Below are 14,010 nucleotides of genomic sequence, written 5' to 3' on the forward strand. Positions count from 1 at the left end.
GATTTTCAACTCTAGAACCATAAACCCTTGAATAAACTCGAAATTTCCTTATATATTTACGGGTAGGCTTTGCTCCAGGAAGGGAAGAAAACAAACTTTCTGAATTCAGATGCTTAGCTTGTGTTAGTGGTAGTGTATTTATCCACCAAGTTTAACATTTTACTAGGGAGTCCTAGGTTGTTTAAATGTATGCGTGCCTAGTGGCACAATTTTAACAGATTAGCACCTCTTGGGTTATGTGGTGGAAATGACTGAACTCTCAGGAGACCAGCACGGAGCAAAATTCTTTCTCACTTTGACTAGATTAGAGGCAACCCTTACGTATACAAGTAGACCCTGCTCACCCAGGTAATCTCATAATGGGGCAGTGCTTAAGAGTAAGTATTTGCAGGATCATTTTTTTCTCCTAGAAAATGGAGATTTTTAACTTTTTAAGAAACAGCACTTATCTAGAGAGAGACCACCTGCAAGTCTTCTCGCATCAGTAAATCACCAGCTGGTGAAATTACCTGTTTCAGGTAGGTGAAGGAACAATTTAGCATTTGTTCATTTGGGATTTACTGGCTAGCTGTTGGGGTGGAAGAACATAGTACAGCTTCCATATCTAACTGTTTTGTGTAGCGTCTGTCCTACAAACCTTATGATATGCTTTGAAAAGTTTCATTTAAAACAAGGAAGTTGGCAGAGGTGGAAGAACGGGTGCATGAGCAAAGGGGGAACAGTGGTATCAAGAGATTTGGAATGATAGAAGTAGATAAGAGGGGGAAATGCAGAAAGAAGCTGCACAGGAAAAGGCTGTTTTTCCCCCACTGATGACAGTACAGAGGGGAAAAGGTGCCAGAGACCCAAATCTGTGGGGCCCACAAAACAGCTGTAAAAACAAGGAGGCCAATTTTGACTTGGCTGCTGAAATGTCTAGGGGTTCCTGAGGAGTTGAGGTCGGGGGAAGGATGCAGTTGAGTTTTTTTGTGTATGTAAAGGTGGCCAGCAGCATTCTGCACATGGATGGAATGTGCAGAGCCGAAAGCCATGGCATCAGGGATTGACGACAGAGCTGGGAGTCTAGGGGGACTCTTTTCACTCATGGTCTAGTGTTGTGCTTACAGAGCCTGGATCCATAACTCTTTGGCGTGAATAGGAGTCTTTCTAGAAGCCTCAGTGTTCTTTGGATCAGGCCTACAAAGGCGAGGAGAAATCGTGAGACGGATGAGGAAAGAACATTGTATATGTGAATCCAGGAACCGCTTGATTGATTCTGGGGCTATGATTAGAGGCAAATGAAATACTTACTGTAATGGATTTGTTATGGATGGTTTGCTTTCTCCTGAGAAGGAAGGAAGGACTTTTCCCATCAGAGATGGAGGAAGCAAGGCTGTTGCTGACATGGAATATAAATAAATAGTAAGTGTTGTAGTTGGGAGGAAGGCCAAACGTATTCCTCAGCATTAAGGATTATTGTTGAACTTGTTTCCTAGGGATGTATGAGCATTTTTAAAGCTAAATTGTTTGTATTTATTTTTGTAAATACTTCCTCCTGAGTCTACTGTCTTGTTCTTGTGCAGATGGGAAAAGGGGTGGGGTTATTGAGGGCATCTAAATCATGTGAAAGAACTCCATGCTGTAAAAGCTTCAAAGCTTTGCAGTTTTACCAGTTCCCTTTGCATAAATCGCTGTCTTTCTGTGATGGAAGGGAACAGTTCTTGAGATTGCAATCTTATTGTCTTGCTCTCTTCCTGTTGCTGCAATTTATGACACATTCTGTGAGGAAATCCTTATTTATGTTCAGATCCAACTGTTTCCATTTCCTGCAGATCAGCAGAATGGGCAGGAGGGAGAAGGAGCACTTCTGTATTTTATTATTTTATCTTCAGCTTTGAATAAATTCAGATCCAGTTTGGATGTTTTAGGACTGAAGACAAGAGATTTCAGACAGTTGTAGGTAAATTGCTCCCATGTGATTTATCAGAGGGACTCTCACCCTGAGAACTAGTAACATCAATGCAGGCACAGTTCTTGTGTGGCTACAATAATTAAATCATAGTTCTATATCCCAACTCATGTTGCTTTTAGGAGCAGTTCTTTACTGGATTTACAGACTTTGCTCAGCTTTACAGAATTATTTGGGTGGGAAGCAAATGCTGTTAGAGGGCTTTCCCAAGCAGCAAAAGACCAGAAGTCCGAAGTGCAGATAATGTGATGTTTATTGGGGTTAGTTTCCAAGCAAGTGTATTCCGAAGCCCTTCACACCAATTGGGCTTATCTCTACCCTGCGTCCCCCTTCCCAGCTCTGATGCCGCAGAGCCTTGCCTGTGCCCCCCTAACATATTGTAACGTAATTCTCTAACCAATTATATCCCACTACCCTAATTAACTTACACCTAGCAAAATTAATTATACAGCACGCAGGAACAATTAGAGAACCAGACAGATTAACAATAGTAAAGTGGGGGCCATAAAGATAAAACAATACAGAAATGAGGGTTTCACAGCCACTGATAAGTGATTGCTTGCCAGACTGGATGCTATCAAACTAAGTTTCTTTAACCATTTTAAGATCTATTTCTTTTTTTGGTGGTGATGGGCACTATGAGGACAAGATTGTCTTCCTAAACACCCAATACTACCTTATTTCAGTGTGAAATAAGGCCCATATACTGCTGGACTGATTTTGATTCTTTGTTTTTATACCCCTGTAACTAGCGAAGTGATAAAAATACACCTAAGTTCTTAAAGTATAGGCCTTTACAGGCAGGCCTGAATATCTGTATTCTAAAAAAAGGAGTACTTGTGGCACCTTAGAGACTAACAAATTTATTTGAGCATAAGCTTTCGTGAACTACAGCTCACTTCATCGGAGGCTTATGCTCAAATAAATTTGTTAGTCTCTAAGGTGCCACAAGTACTCCTTTTATTTTTGCGGATACAGACTAACACGGCTGCTACTCTGAAACCTGTATTCTAAACGATGCTTGTGGGTCTATCACCCCCTATATACCATGTTGCTGAATCCTGTCTTATTCTGGAAGATACTTGAAAGGGGTCTTGATCACTTGTGGTAAATTGGTTCTGCACCTCTTTTTTTTAAGGCATTGCCCCGGTGTTGTGTCCAGATTCATGTTTGGGTTCGTGACATTCTGCCTCTCTATATTCTCCTTGTAGCTTCAATTGCATACAGAATTGTTCTTCACTGCCTGTCCTAAACTCTTGTATAACGTTCCTGTGTGGTGTTAAACAGCTGCTGCATGCGTGTATTGCTAAAGTGATTTCTGAAAGATCCATTGTGGTGTTCAGTGCCAGTCACCATAGAGTTTAGTTGCTGAAACCATGTGGTTTATTGAGTGCAGTGAGGTGAACAGCATATTAGAGCTTTAATATCACTCCACTGCTTTTTCTGTCTTTTCCCTTGAAACTTTTTAAATTATTTATGCATTTCTCAGATTCCTTAAAAGACTCACTCATGTTTCAAATTTGCAAATTGTGACACGATTATATTTGTTGTTATAATGATGTTTATGATGCGTGCAGTGGAACACAGGAGTTTTCTGTTCCAATCTGGTAAAACGTGTGGCTCCCGTTGTCATCTTCACTATTTTAAGGCAATGAATTAATTGCTGTAGCTCATGTTCAGCAAACAAAAGGATTTTCCTAAAATACCCCAAATAAACTGCAAACAAAAGAGCCAATTTTAGTGGGTTTTTTAAATAAAATAAAAATTTATTTAATTCCAGATGATAAATCTGGAGCGATTTTTAAAGTCATTTCTTAAATATTTAATTTCCCCAGTATCTCTTTACTGATCCTTGGTTTGCCTGCATGGTGTCTGTTAGAGACACAAGCTGAAATGAGGCCAAAATGCTATTGGAATCTTTCTGCAGTATTTCAGAAAGCTGCAAGATCAATCCAATGTCTTTTGTTGCTTTCCCCTCCCTTCCCCAGGGAGCATCATTCCAGAGCTTGACATTAACCTTTATGCATGTACTGAAATGGCAGCATTGAGCGCCAGTTGGATTTAAAATAAGTAAGTCTGGCTAGCAGCTCGCTTCAGAAAGGCAAACACTGTTGCCACAGCACAGAGGTGAGTAAGGATATAAGGAGAGGAAATCATTGAGATTTTCATTTCACCCCATTTGCCAGGGCACTTGGTGACTTAAAGCTCCCTGCTTGGAGACCCCGTAGTAGTACCAAGTTACAGCACCACAGGACAAGAATGGAGCATCTCGACTTTCTTTCTGCTTCCTAAATTTGATCAAGTTGGAACTTTTCCACTGTTTTAAACCTACCTTGCAAGAACCTACGCAGCTCTTCATTAGAGTTGTTCTGTGAAGGGCAAGTAAAATAAAATCTTTCTCATGCTAGAGGTCAAGTTCATCTTGTACCTCGGATAGATCGTTTTTGACAGTTTCTGCAGTGCCGGTTTAGATTTTTTATTTTGTATGTTAGTCTGTTCTCAGCACTATCCAATCACCAAATAACCATATAGGTCCTCCAGATTGGTTGGTAATTAAACTTGCAGTTGGTTAATGCTGATGCCTGTCTGAGTTACCTTCATGTTTTTCAGTAGAAGTTCCCACCTTCTTCACATTTTTCTTGGCTGGTTTATTAACTGGAACTCTTAGTGTTCCAGTGAAGATGTTGAGAATTCCAATGACTCGCCATTAGTGAGAGTGAGCGATAATGCAAGCATCTTTTCCTGCCCAGATTTTAACAAGAAATTGGATCATTACAAATTGCCAAGCCTTAAATCAGGAGTGTTGGTATCAGAATGTGTGCTGGCTGCTCTGTGCTGCCCCCTCCCCATAGCAATTCCTGCAATCCGCAGCGGTGTTTTGTTACACGCAGTGTAAAACCGCTAACACAAAGGATACCCGTTAAATCTGGAATAGAAAAAACACCCTATTGCCAAATAGTGAATTACAAGCAAAAGCAAATGGGTTAGGTTTGGAGGGAAAAGATCTCTGCCCCTCTCTGTGCAGGAGTCCTGGTCTTCCAGTTAAGATAGGAATGGCAGCCTCTTCAGTCTCTCTTCCACCCAACAGATCCAGTAGGGGAGTCCCACGGTCACACAGAGGCTGGCCTCGAAAAATGTATAGATAAGAATCTCCTGGAAAACCTACAGTTGATCCCTTGTACTTGTAAAGTGGATGTTAACACAGTGCTGTCAGAGTGCTTTGGGCAGACCAGAATCCTGTAGCTGCGTTTAAGCTCATTTGTCTCTGCTTCTGTTTTTGAAGGTGTAGTTTTGTTATACTAACATACCTTTCCCATGAGCTGGGTTAATTTAACCAGCTGCATATTGCAATCACACTTATAAACTTGTACTTTGGTTGGCCTCTGTTTCATGAACATTTTAATTCTCTGTTGCTTGATTTGTTTGGACTTGTCGAGGCCTGGCTCAAATGCTATAAAAGAGAGAAGTTGAGATAAAATTTATTTTGTGTGTGTGTTTACCAGGCAGCATAAAGCAAGCACTGTGTTCAGCACTTAATGTCCAGGTGCTTTTAAAAAAATGCACCTAGAATTGAGATTAATTCTCCAATGTAAATGAAGCGATCTTGTTCCATTTCATAGTGAACAGGTGCCCATGCCACAAAATCACCTTCCCGATTGATACTGATTGGCCCCTTTGGCTGCAATTTCAGCAGAGAGGACAAGGCCACAGAAACTGAACTTTTCATCACCTCTAAGGTGAGACCTTCCAAGTCAGAGCTGAAGGACATTAGTGGGAAAAGGTTGGGGAACCTTGCAGTACTGCTGCCCGTGCTATCCCTGTCCTATTGACGGTGTCTGACGATTTGCTGTTTTTGCAACAACAAATCACTGTAAAAAGAAAATGCTGTAAGTGATCAGTGGTTTCTCGATATGATATTGGCCTTGGTTCTGGCTATACTCCATAGTACCAAAGAATTCTGTTTTTCTCCCTGCTGTGTGTTTGATCACTTCCAACCTTTTGGCTCCTGAGAGATAAGGTTACAAGAATGGGCCAAACTACAAAGAGGCTTGAAATGCTTCAGGGCTTTTTTGTTGTAATCCCTTCAAGGTTTCAGTCTTTTTTCTGCGGTTCAGATGTAATGCGAGAAATTAAAGTAAAAGACAGCAGCCAGATGGTACTTCTCGTGGGTCAGACAGATTAGTATTTTTAGAAAAAGGTCTCTTATTTCTTTGCTCTCTGTATGGGGCCTTCTCTTTGTGAACCTTTAAGCACTTACATAGTACAGCACTCTTGAGAGGCAAGTAGTGGTATTATACCCATTAAATAGATAGGTAAATAGAGACCCTGTGAACTGCATTAGATATCAGTAGGGCAGAAGACACAATATAGTGTTGGTATATAAGACCCTAAGTACTGAGCTGTTGCCATTCACAATAAATGCTTGGTGATCTGCCCATCCTTGCTGGACAGTTCAGTCACCTGAGGTGGGTCTGTCTCTAAGTTTACTTTTGGATCAGGGTGAAGCATTTCCTTCTGGAATAGGCTGATCATAGTCCCTCATCAGCTCTCGTTAAGGTCCACTGCAAGCCTCTCTTTTGTTGTTGGTTTATTGTGACTAAGCTCTGCATTTGCTATTGCCTTTCCCCCTGTTCCCTTTAGCAGAGGGGAATTGTTCCCTTTTGCTGCCGTCTGGTTGGGTGAGTTTGTCCTTGGGCCTTGTCCTGTGGTGCCTGAGCTAGCTGGTTTTCACTGTAGGTTTTTACAGTGTTGATCTCCTGCTAAGACAGTTCTGATTCAAATCACCCCATTGAAGGGGTATATATTAAACGGTTGCTTCCACGGAAGAGGTGAAAGCCCCATTGTTTAGCTGAATTAAAATTAAACCTGAGACCCTTAGAAAAATGCATAGTAGGGAACACTGGCTGAGGGTGTTGATCTAGCAGGGACCTAGTAGTCTGCTTCCATCTGTCACTTCTGTGAGTAAAATCATAAGACTGCAATACCTTGACAAATACCTTGGTTCTTATAAGTCATTCCTGTTGCCCATATGGTGACACCTCACACAGCCCATTATTGTGCGGCAAGGCCATGCAGCTAAAATCCTCTTGCAACAGAGCACATCAAGGACAAGGTAACGTGACTTTCCTGTTTGATTTTAGGGGACATCACACAGAAGGGGTATGAGAAGAAAAGGGCGAAGCTGCTGGCTCCGTACATCCCACAGACACATGGTAAGTACGGTCTCTCGGTCCAGATTAAGAGCTTTGATTTACTGCATCAGCCTTGTCATTAAAGGGGTCTTATAATGTGAAGATGGGGGCTGAGGGCTTGGATCACTTACCTGTCAACTCCAGATTGCCCTTGCCTCAGTTTAGTTTGCTTTAACTATTTCACAGTTCCATTGTAGGGGGCCAGATGGCAGCAGTAGAGTCATAGGCAATAGAGCCTTTCACCTCTAGGTTGCTGGTTCATATCCAGGTCAGAAGTTCCTGAACATTCCCACCAGGTGGGTGTTTGGCCTGTATGAAGTTTCATGCGCCTCAGAGCATTTCCCAGTTGGGGCATGTGATCTCACTGAAAAGTAAAACACCAGCACTGGCAGCTCTTTCTCCCTTACCAACTGAGAAGTCGAGGGCTTGAACTGGCCATGAAGTCCAAGCTCCCCTCTGATCCTCAGAGTATCCCTCTGGAGCAACATGGAGGAAGCTTGCAGTGATGCCGCTTGTGCTGTATGTGTTCTGCAGATATATACAGCCCTTCTGTCTCCATGGCTGGTAATCCAACGTGTTCAGCAGCGTAAGCTTCGCAGCAAATCCACTTTTCTGGATAGGAGCTGGGCACCTTCTTGTTTTCCCCTCTGCTTGTATCAGGGGTGCGTGCATGCGAGGGGTGGTCTGCCTGGGGAGGATGGGCGGGCGCTCTTGCGTAAGAGAGCTAGAGGTACTTAGCCTGGGCTATTTCATCTCTCTTCCTAAGTCTGAGAGCTAAAAAACCTACTGTGGAAATGCTGGAATGGCAACTTGTCTACCTCAGAAGCAGAATGGACACTGGCTCACTTGGAGGTTGACCCATGGGAAACTGATTTTCAGAGCACACTGGCTTGGCCTTGAATTATGAAATGTGGGATTCCTTTTTAAAATGTACAGGGCCAAATTTAACGTACAAGCCTCAGACCTGCAGCTGGACCCTTTACATCCATGAGGAGTCCCACTATTGTCCATGAGGTTCTGTATCGGTGCTAGGTTCTGCCTGTGTAGGTGGGATCAGGCCACAATTAGCACATTGGTATCTGAGCACCCCACAACTGTGCTGATGAGCACCATGGAAACACTTACCCTTATGACTAGGCTGTGGGTTTCCAGCTTCATCTGCTTTTATGGTCTGAGATGGTTACGGTCAAGTGAAGCAAAACATTATTTGGAGAAAAAAGGAAGTTTCCAAATGCAGAAGCTTTAACGATCCCTTTGTCAAAATGTGGATTATAAAGAACAGTCTAAAAATTGTTTAAGTTAATTTGCCAGTTCATAAGTCCTGCCCTACAAATGCTCTCTGAAGCCGTTCCTCATGTTTGCTAAAGAGGTACTGGTATCTTCATAATTGGCCGTGTTACCTTATTTACCAGACTCGCTGAATTCACTTGTCATTTTGTTTACATTCATTTTCTTTTGTTCAGAGATCCTTAGCAGTGGGGCTGGCTCTGAATGTAGGATAATTAGAGATGGATAATTGTAAACTCCTCTCTAGGGCAAGGCCTAAAGCACCTCCAATAATTAATAGCAGGATACTTGTGCAAAAATAATTGCACTATTGATACACTGGAAAGTCTTTATTAAAAAAAATCAAATAAAGCTTCTTGGTTTTTGCTGTGGATCAGAAGTGAATTGGTATGACAGAGTGCTCCATGACTTAACTGTTACTGTAATTGACTGATAGTGAACTAATGCCCCAAAGGGTAGAGGTTAAAGGGCTTTGATTTAATGCCAACTTGTCAGCACTGCTTTGACCAGATTGTGAATGTGCATGTGTTCATTTATTTATTTATTTTGAAATGGCATTGATTCTTTTCACTTCTGGTGGTATTCATCTGGAGCTCAAAACAAAAGAATTCTGTCATTGTCATGTGTAACATCTCTTTTGTATAGAATCTGCTCTCTCTCGGTTAGATTTCTCACCTTTTCTTGGTTCATACAACAATAGCTCAAATATGCTCTCATCTGAAGGTCTGCTTCCCAGTATTAGTCACTGGAGTGACTTACTGCTACAGTAAATATTTTAAATACAAAGGCTATGGAAATGGACAGAGTGTGCTGTTACCAACCTAATACATTGACGCAAGCAATATAAGCAAAAATCCTATTTTGACTTTGCATTTTGAAACTGTCATAGGCAGCTGAGGGGTGCCTGACTAGACAGCTGTTTGATAGAAATTTCTCTTAGATTTGATGAGGTGACAGTCAACTCTTATCATTATTGTATTAATGAAGAAATATAGAATGACATGTCTGGGTTTAACAGAGACTAATCCTTATAAGCAGGGATCCATCGAGCAGATCTTGCAAGCTCTGTTGACTCAAGGCATATTCTGGTGAAGTCTTTGGCCCTGCGGAAGTTGGGGTATGTGGGTTTCTTTCACACCTTCAAGCCACTTCTCTTCACAGATTTGCTCTTGGCTTGGAGTTCAGTATGCGGCAACCAGGACCAATAGCAGTAATTCCATAAGCCGCTCCGTATGCATTGATGTGGCCCTTTGTGCCTGTCACTTTACATGCATGTTTATTTTGGAAAATGTTTAATTAGGGGGTAAATGTCTGGAGAGACTGTGCATGGTCCTGCTGCACTAATTGACGTGCTTCTCAAGGCAGGGGAGCGAGTCAGAGCATTGGGCGAAACTAGGGCCAGATACCATGTCACTAATTAAGGTGGAATTCACTACTGCCGTTCTGACAGTCTTGTGGCTCTTTTTGGGCCCAGTCCAGCAGTCTCTAGTCTGGCAAATCAGTGAGATTTACACATGCATAAGCAATGCAGGATCAGTCCCTTAGTTTAAAAGGGTCTGATGTTTTCCCCCTCTGATGTCATGAAGAGAATTGATTTTTCGTCTTCAGAAGAAAATTATAACAACCCTCAGCACTTAATTAGTGCATTACATTCTTAAAGCACTTTTCAAATGTTAACTAATGCTCAGGCACATCACTCTGTAAGATTTCAGAGTAGCACAGATGTGGGGGAAACGAGGCACAGAGCGATACAGTGATGTGCTGCAGCAAGTCAGTGGCAAAGTCAAGATCAGAATTTGGGAGCTGTGATCCTGGACTTACTCGCTGCTCTACGTTTGCTGACAGCCGCTAAGTAGACTATGCGGAATCTTATTGTAACAGACGTCACAGTTCATACATATTAAAGGCTTGTCCACATGGGGCTATTTGGGAAAGTTAAGGCGGATCTTCTAAAGTTATGAAGTCACCTTTAGTAGGATTGGCCTTAGCTTTCCTGACTGTACCTGTGTAGACATGACCTCAGAAACCCTATCTGTGAATGCTGCGGCGAATGCTGCATGGACCAAAATAGAGGGAAGGGGGACGCCTCAATTCATATTTATACTACAGTTTGTGATTTAAAAAGGAACAGCTAGCCTGAGCCACAAACAGCCCTGTGAAATGAAAAGGGGCCTAACTGCTTTGTGGGTGTAGGGCTGACATTTGGACCTCCCATTGCTGAGGCAGAGCTGAGCCTTTGGCGGTGGCTAAATGCTTCTGTAGGACATTTTAAAAAGTACATTGCAGCTATGATAAGCGTTCACCATAGGGGATGTGAGAACAACTGTGTCTTTCAGTTCCACTTCCATCTGTGGAGACAAGTATTATCCAGAAGGCTCCAAGCCACCGAGTGAGCCTTGTTTGGCTTGATTAGGACCTTCATCTTTATAGGAGCTTGCTATTTGCTTGGATCGCTTATGTCTCATTGGCGTTAACCACCTCCTGCTTGGTAGATGCTGGAAAGGGAAAGGTTGTCAGGGATGTCATTTGCGAAGTGTGCACTCTTGCAGGAAGGGTAAAAGAGGCAGTTCAGATAAGGGACATTGACAATTCTCTTAGAGAACAGGAAGCACATGTTCACTTGAAGGTAGAATGAACACAGCTGAATTTAGGTTGGCATGGTAGTAAGAAATTGGGGCCTAGTGGGGTGTGTCCTGATGCCAATTATTCTGGATGGGGTCAAGTGAGATGCACTGTCAGAAGTGCACAGGACACAAGAAAAACTGGTGTGATATCCTAGTAATCTGTATGTCAGAAAGTCACTTCTGCTGGGAGGATAACTGGAAGCCTCTGGATCCACGTGATGACCCAGTGGTATTGGATTTATTTCCATTAGTGGGTGACATGGATTTCTAAATACACATTATAAGCAAGGCAAATCCATTACATGGTTTAATGGGGTTTTCCTCTAGTATTATCCCTGTCAGTTGCAATATTTTGCAGGGTTCTTTAATAACCATGCTTATTGTTAGCATTGGGAGACCTGTAGATGAGACACGTAGCACCTCATGCATCACTTGAGTTTGATTCTCATTGTAGACTAGGATATATTTGCTTCCTCGCTTAGTTTAATGAGCTACTGTCCTCCTCAGATCGCTGCAAACCTGGCAAAGTATATACAGCTCTTTGGCTCAGGGAGTGCAAATGCAAGAAAACCTTGTTGCCAAAATTAGCAACTCTTGCAACCAGACACACTGTTAGCTAACACTGTTTTCTTGCTATTGGAGATGATGCATTATGTAATCAGTTCCTAAGGATAGGACAAAAGAATCCTCTCCTTATGTATAAAGGAAATGATGTTCACCAAGCCCTGATTTACTGTCAGAACCTTTGTCTGCATCAGGGAGAGTTCTTACCCCCTCCTCACGTTAATAAGAAACTACATTATTGGGGATTGTCATGAAGACTTCCATTAAACATGCATTAAAGGCTTGCAGATCTTTCATGGGCAGTTTTTTTGGGGAACAAGGAATTCTGCAAACAAAACAGATGTCTGAATCTGCCAGAATTTTTGGTGCCTTCATGTTTCCAAATAATCCTTGTGCTGTAACGCTGCTGATCTTTGTTCTTTATTTTGGGCTTCTCTCCCTTCCCCTTGCACAATGTGCACATGCTTTCCTTTAGGACTCTGACTTGATCCCAGGTTTCTACAACATCTCCTAGTGAGAGAGAACACAGAGTGCATATTGGTTTGCATGCAGTTAATATTCCTTCTGATCGTCCTTGTATCACACAAACATCTGAAAGTTAATGAACTAGTCCAAAATATTCCTTGTGAAAATTGCTGGAGGATTGGGCATGCAGGAATAACGTTCAATGAACATAGATCCTGTTGTTTTATGGCCAGTGGATTATAGGGTTTGTATATTTTTGGTTTGTGTGTTTGCTAGATTAGGAGCAAGGCAGAGTTTATCAAAGCTCTAAAATGCAAAACAGAAAGCAAAAAAGAATTTCTCTACAATTTGGAAGGTATTTTAAAATGCAGACTACTTTGTTTCAGGGGGAAAATAATCTTTGACTGTTCTGCACAAAGGCTTTACTTTCTCACTCTCTGAAGTATACAAGAACATAGTCAAATTACCCTGGGTGCAGCTGACACTAACCACCTGTAGGTAAACAGCAAACAAATGAGGAAAGCCCTTATTATGTACCCAGTGCTGAAAGAAATTACATGAGTTGGGTGTAGAGGGCCTTCAGCATCTCAGAGCCTGAGGCCTCTGGGAAGAATAATGTAATGATGAGTATAGAACACTGGTTTGGAGGGGTCGGAAAACATATGAAATGGAGTCTTGAGTGAGCTAAAATACCCACCCCTTCCTCCCTCTTTACCAAAGATAGACTTGGCTTTCCATTGCCTACGATTACAAGGATCACCACTAGATAGGCACAGAAAAGACCAGTTAGGAATCAATCTCTTTCCACTGCCAGGGTGGGACATAGTATCCTGCTAGAGGCTATATTATTAATAATGAGCACAGGAGATGTGGTCTGTGCACAAGATGTAAGGAGAGACAGTTCCTCCCCCAAGGAGCTTATACCCCAGATACACAGACAATATGAGATGCAATGGGACACACAGACAGTACTCCCCTAGTATCCTTTTATGTCTATAGTGGTGACAACTTTTGCTGGTCTCTTGTTCCATAAAGCATACAAAAAGCAGTAAGTTTCCCAGAGGGTTATGAATGGAGGGTGGGATAGGTAGGGTGTTCGACATGTAGGGTAGAATGGAAGAAGTAATGGGTATAGAAGTATGAGATTTAAACTGATACTACACAGCATTATCAACGTGGCATGAGCCTCTGGGATTTCTCTCCATTGCCGGTGTCCCCACCAACAACCATACCTCATTTATAAGAGTATATGAGGAAGGGTCACCCACGCAGCATAAATACATGTATTCATCGGTATTAAATTAATGACAAACAAAATGTTTAATCCATAAAAATAAAGTGCTTTAGCTTCTTTCTGTTAATTGCCTGAAACAGCATCTTACAGTCACTGTCCTGTCAGCGTAGACCAGCCTTGCAATGACTCCCATACTGATAGCCCTAAGCAAAAAATGTAAATATCCTGAAACATGCAACTAAAATGGTGTTTCAGACCTAATCCCCTTTCCTCTGTTTGTGCTGATCATTATCTCCTTTAATTCCGTGCAGTGATTCCTCGGCAGATTTGATATCAAAAGTTTGACAGATTGCAAAAATAAATCTGAGCTCAGTTGTTTGTGTGGGTCTGTGTTACAAGACTGTGTGTGTGTGTGTGTGTGTGGGGGGAACAACACTTTTTTTTTCTTTCTCTTTTTGTTTTTTTGAAAGGGTAATGTGACTGTTAATCTACAGAAATTGGCACGGGTAAGAGCTTGTTGCCACAAGCTGAAACTACTTTTAGCAGATGCTTTAAATTGACTAAATTTCAAGTGGTCAGTGTCCTAATTGTCTTAACCATTATAGGACGAACTCAGATCACAAATACTCATAATTCCATGAGTGTGTATTATCATTTGGTCCAACAAGTTTCTGTACTTTTTACCCTAAAATTTTC

General features: G+C 41.9%; 1 protein-coding gene across 3 annotated transcripts in view; it reads left to right on the forward strand.

The window, feature by feature from the left end:
• Window positions 1-14,010, forward strand: part of DIP2B (disco interacting protein 2 homolog B) — a 128,136-nt gene that overhangs the window by 51,111 nt on the left and 63,015 nt on the right. For all 3 annotated transcript variants that reach the window (XM_077838812.1, XM_077838813.1, XM_077838815.1), the window contains exon 2: window positions 7,090-7,161. In XM_077838812.1, the coding sequence (XP_077694938.1) occupies window positions 7,090-7,161 (72 nt within the window). The remainder of the gene's footprint in view (window positions 1-7,089; window positions 7,162-14,010) is intronic.

The sequence above is a fragment of the Eretmochelys imbricata genome, chromosome 20 (assembly GCF_965152235.1).
Source record: "Eretmochelys imbricata isolate rEreImb1 chromosome 20, rEreImb1.hap1, whole genome shotgun sequence".
NCBI classification, from domain to species: Eukaryota; Metazoa; Chordata; order Testudines; family Cheloniidae; genus Eretmochelys; species Eretmochelys imbricata.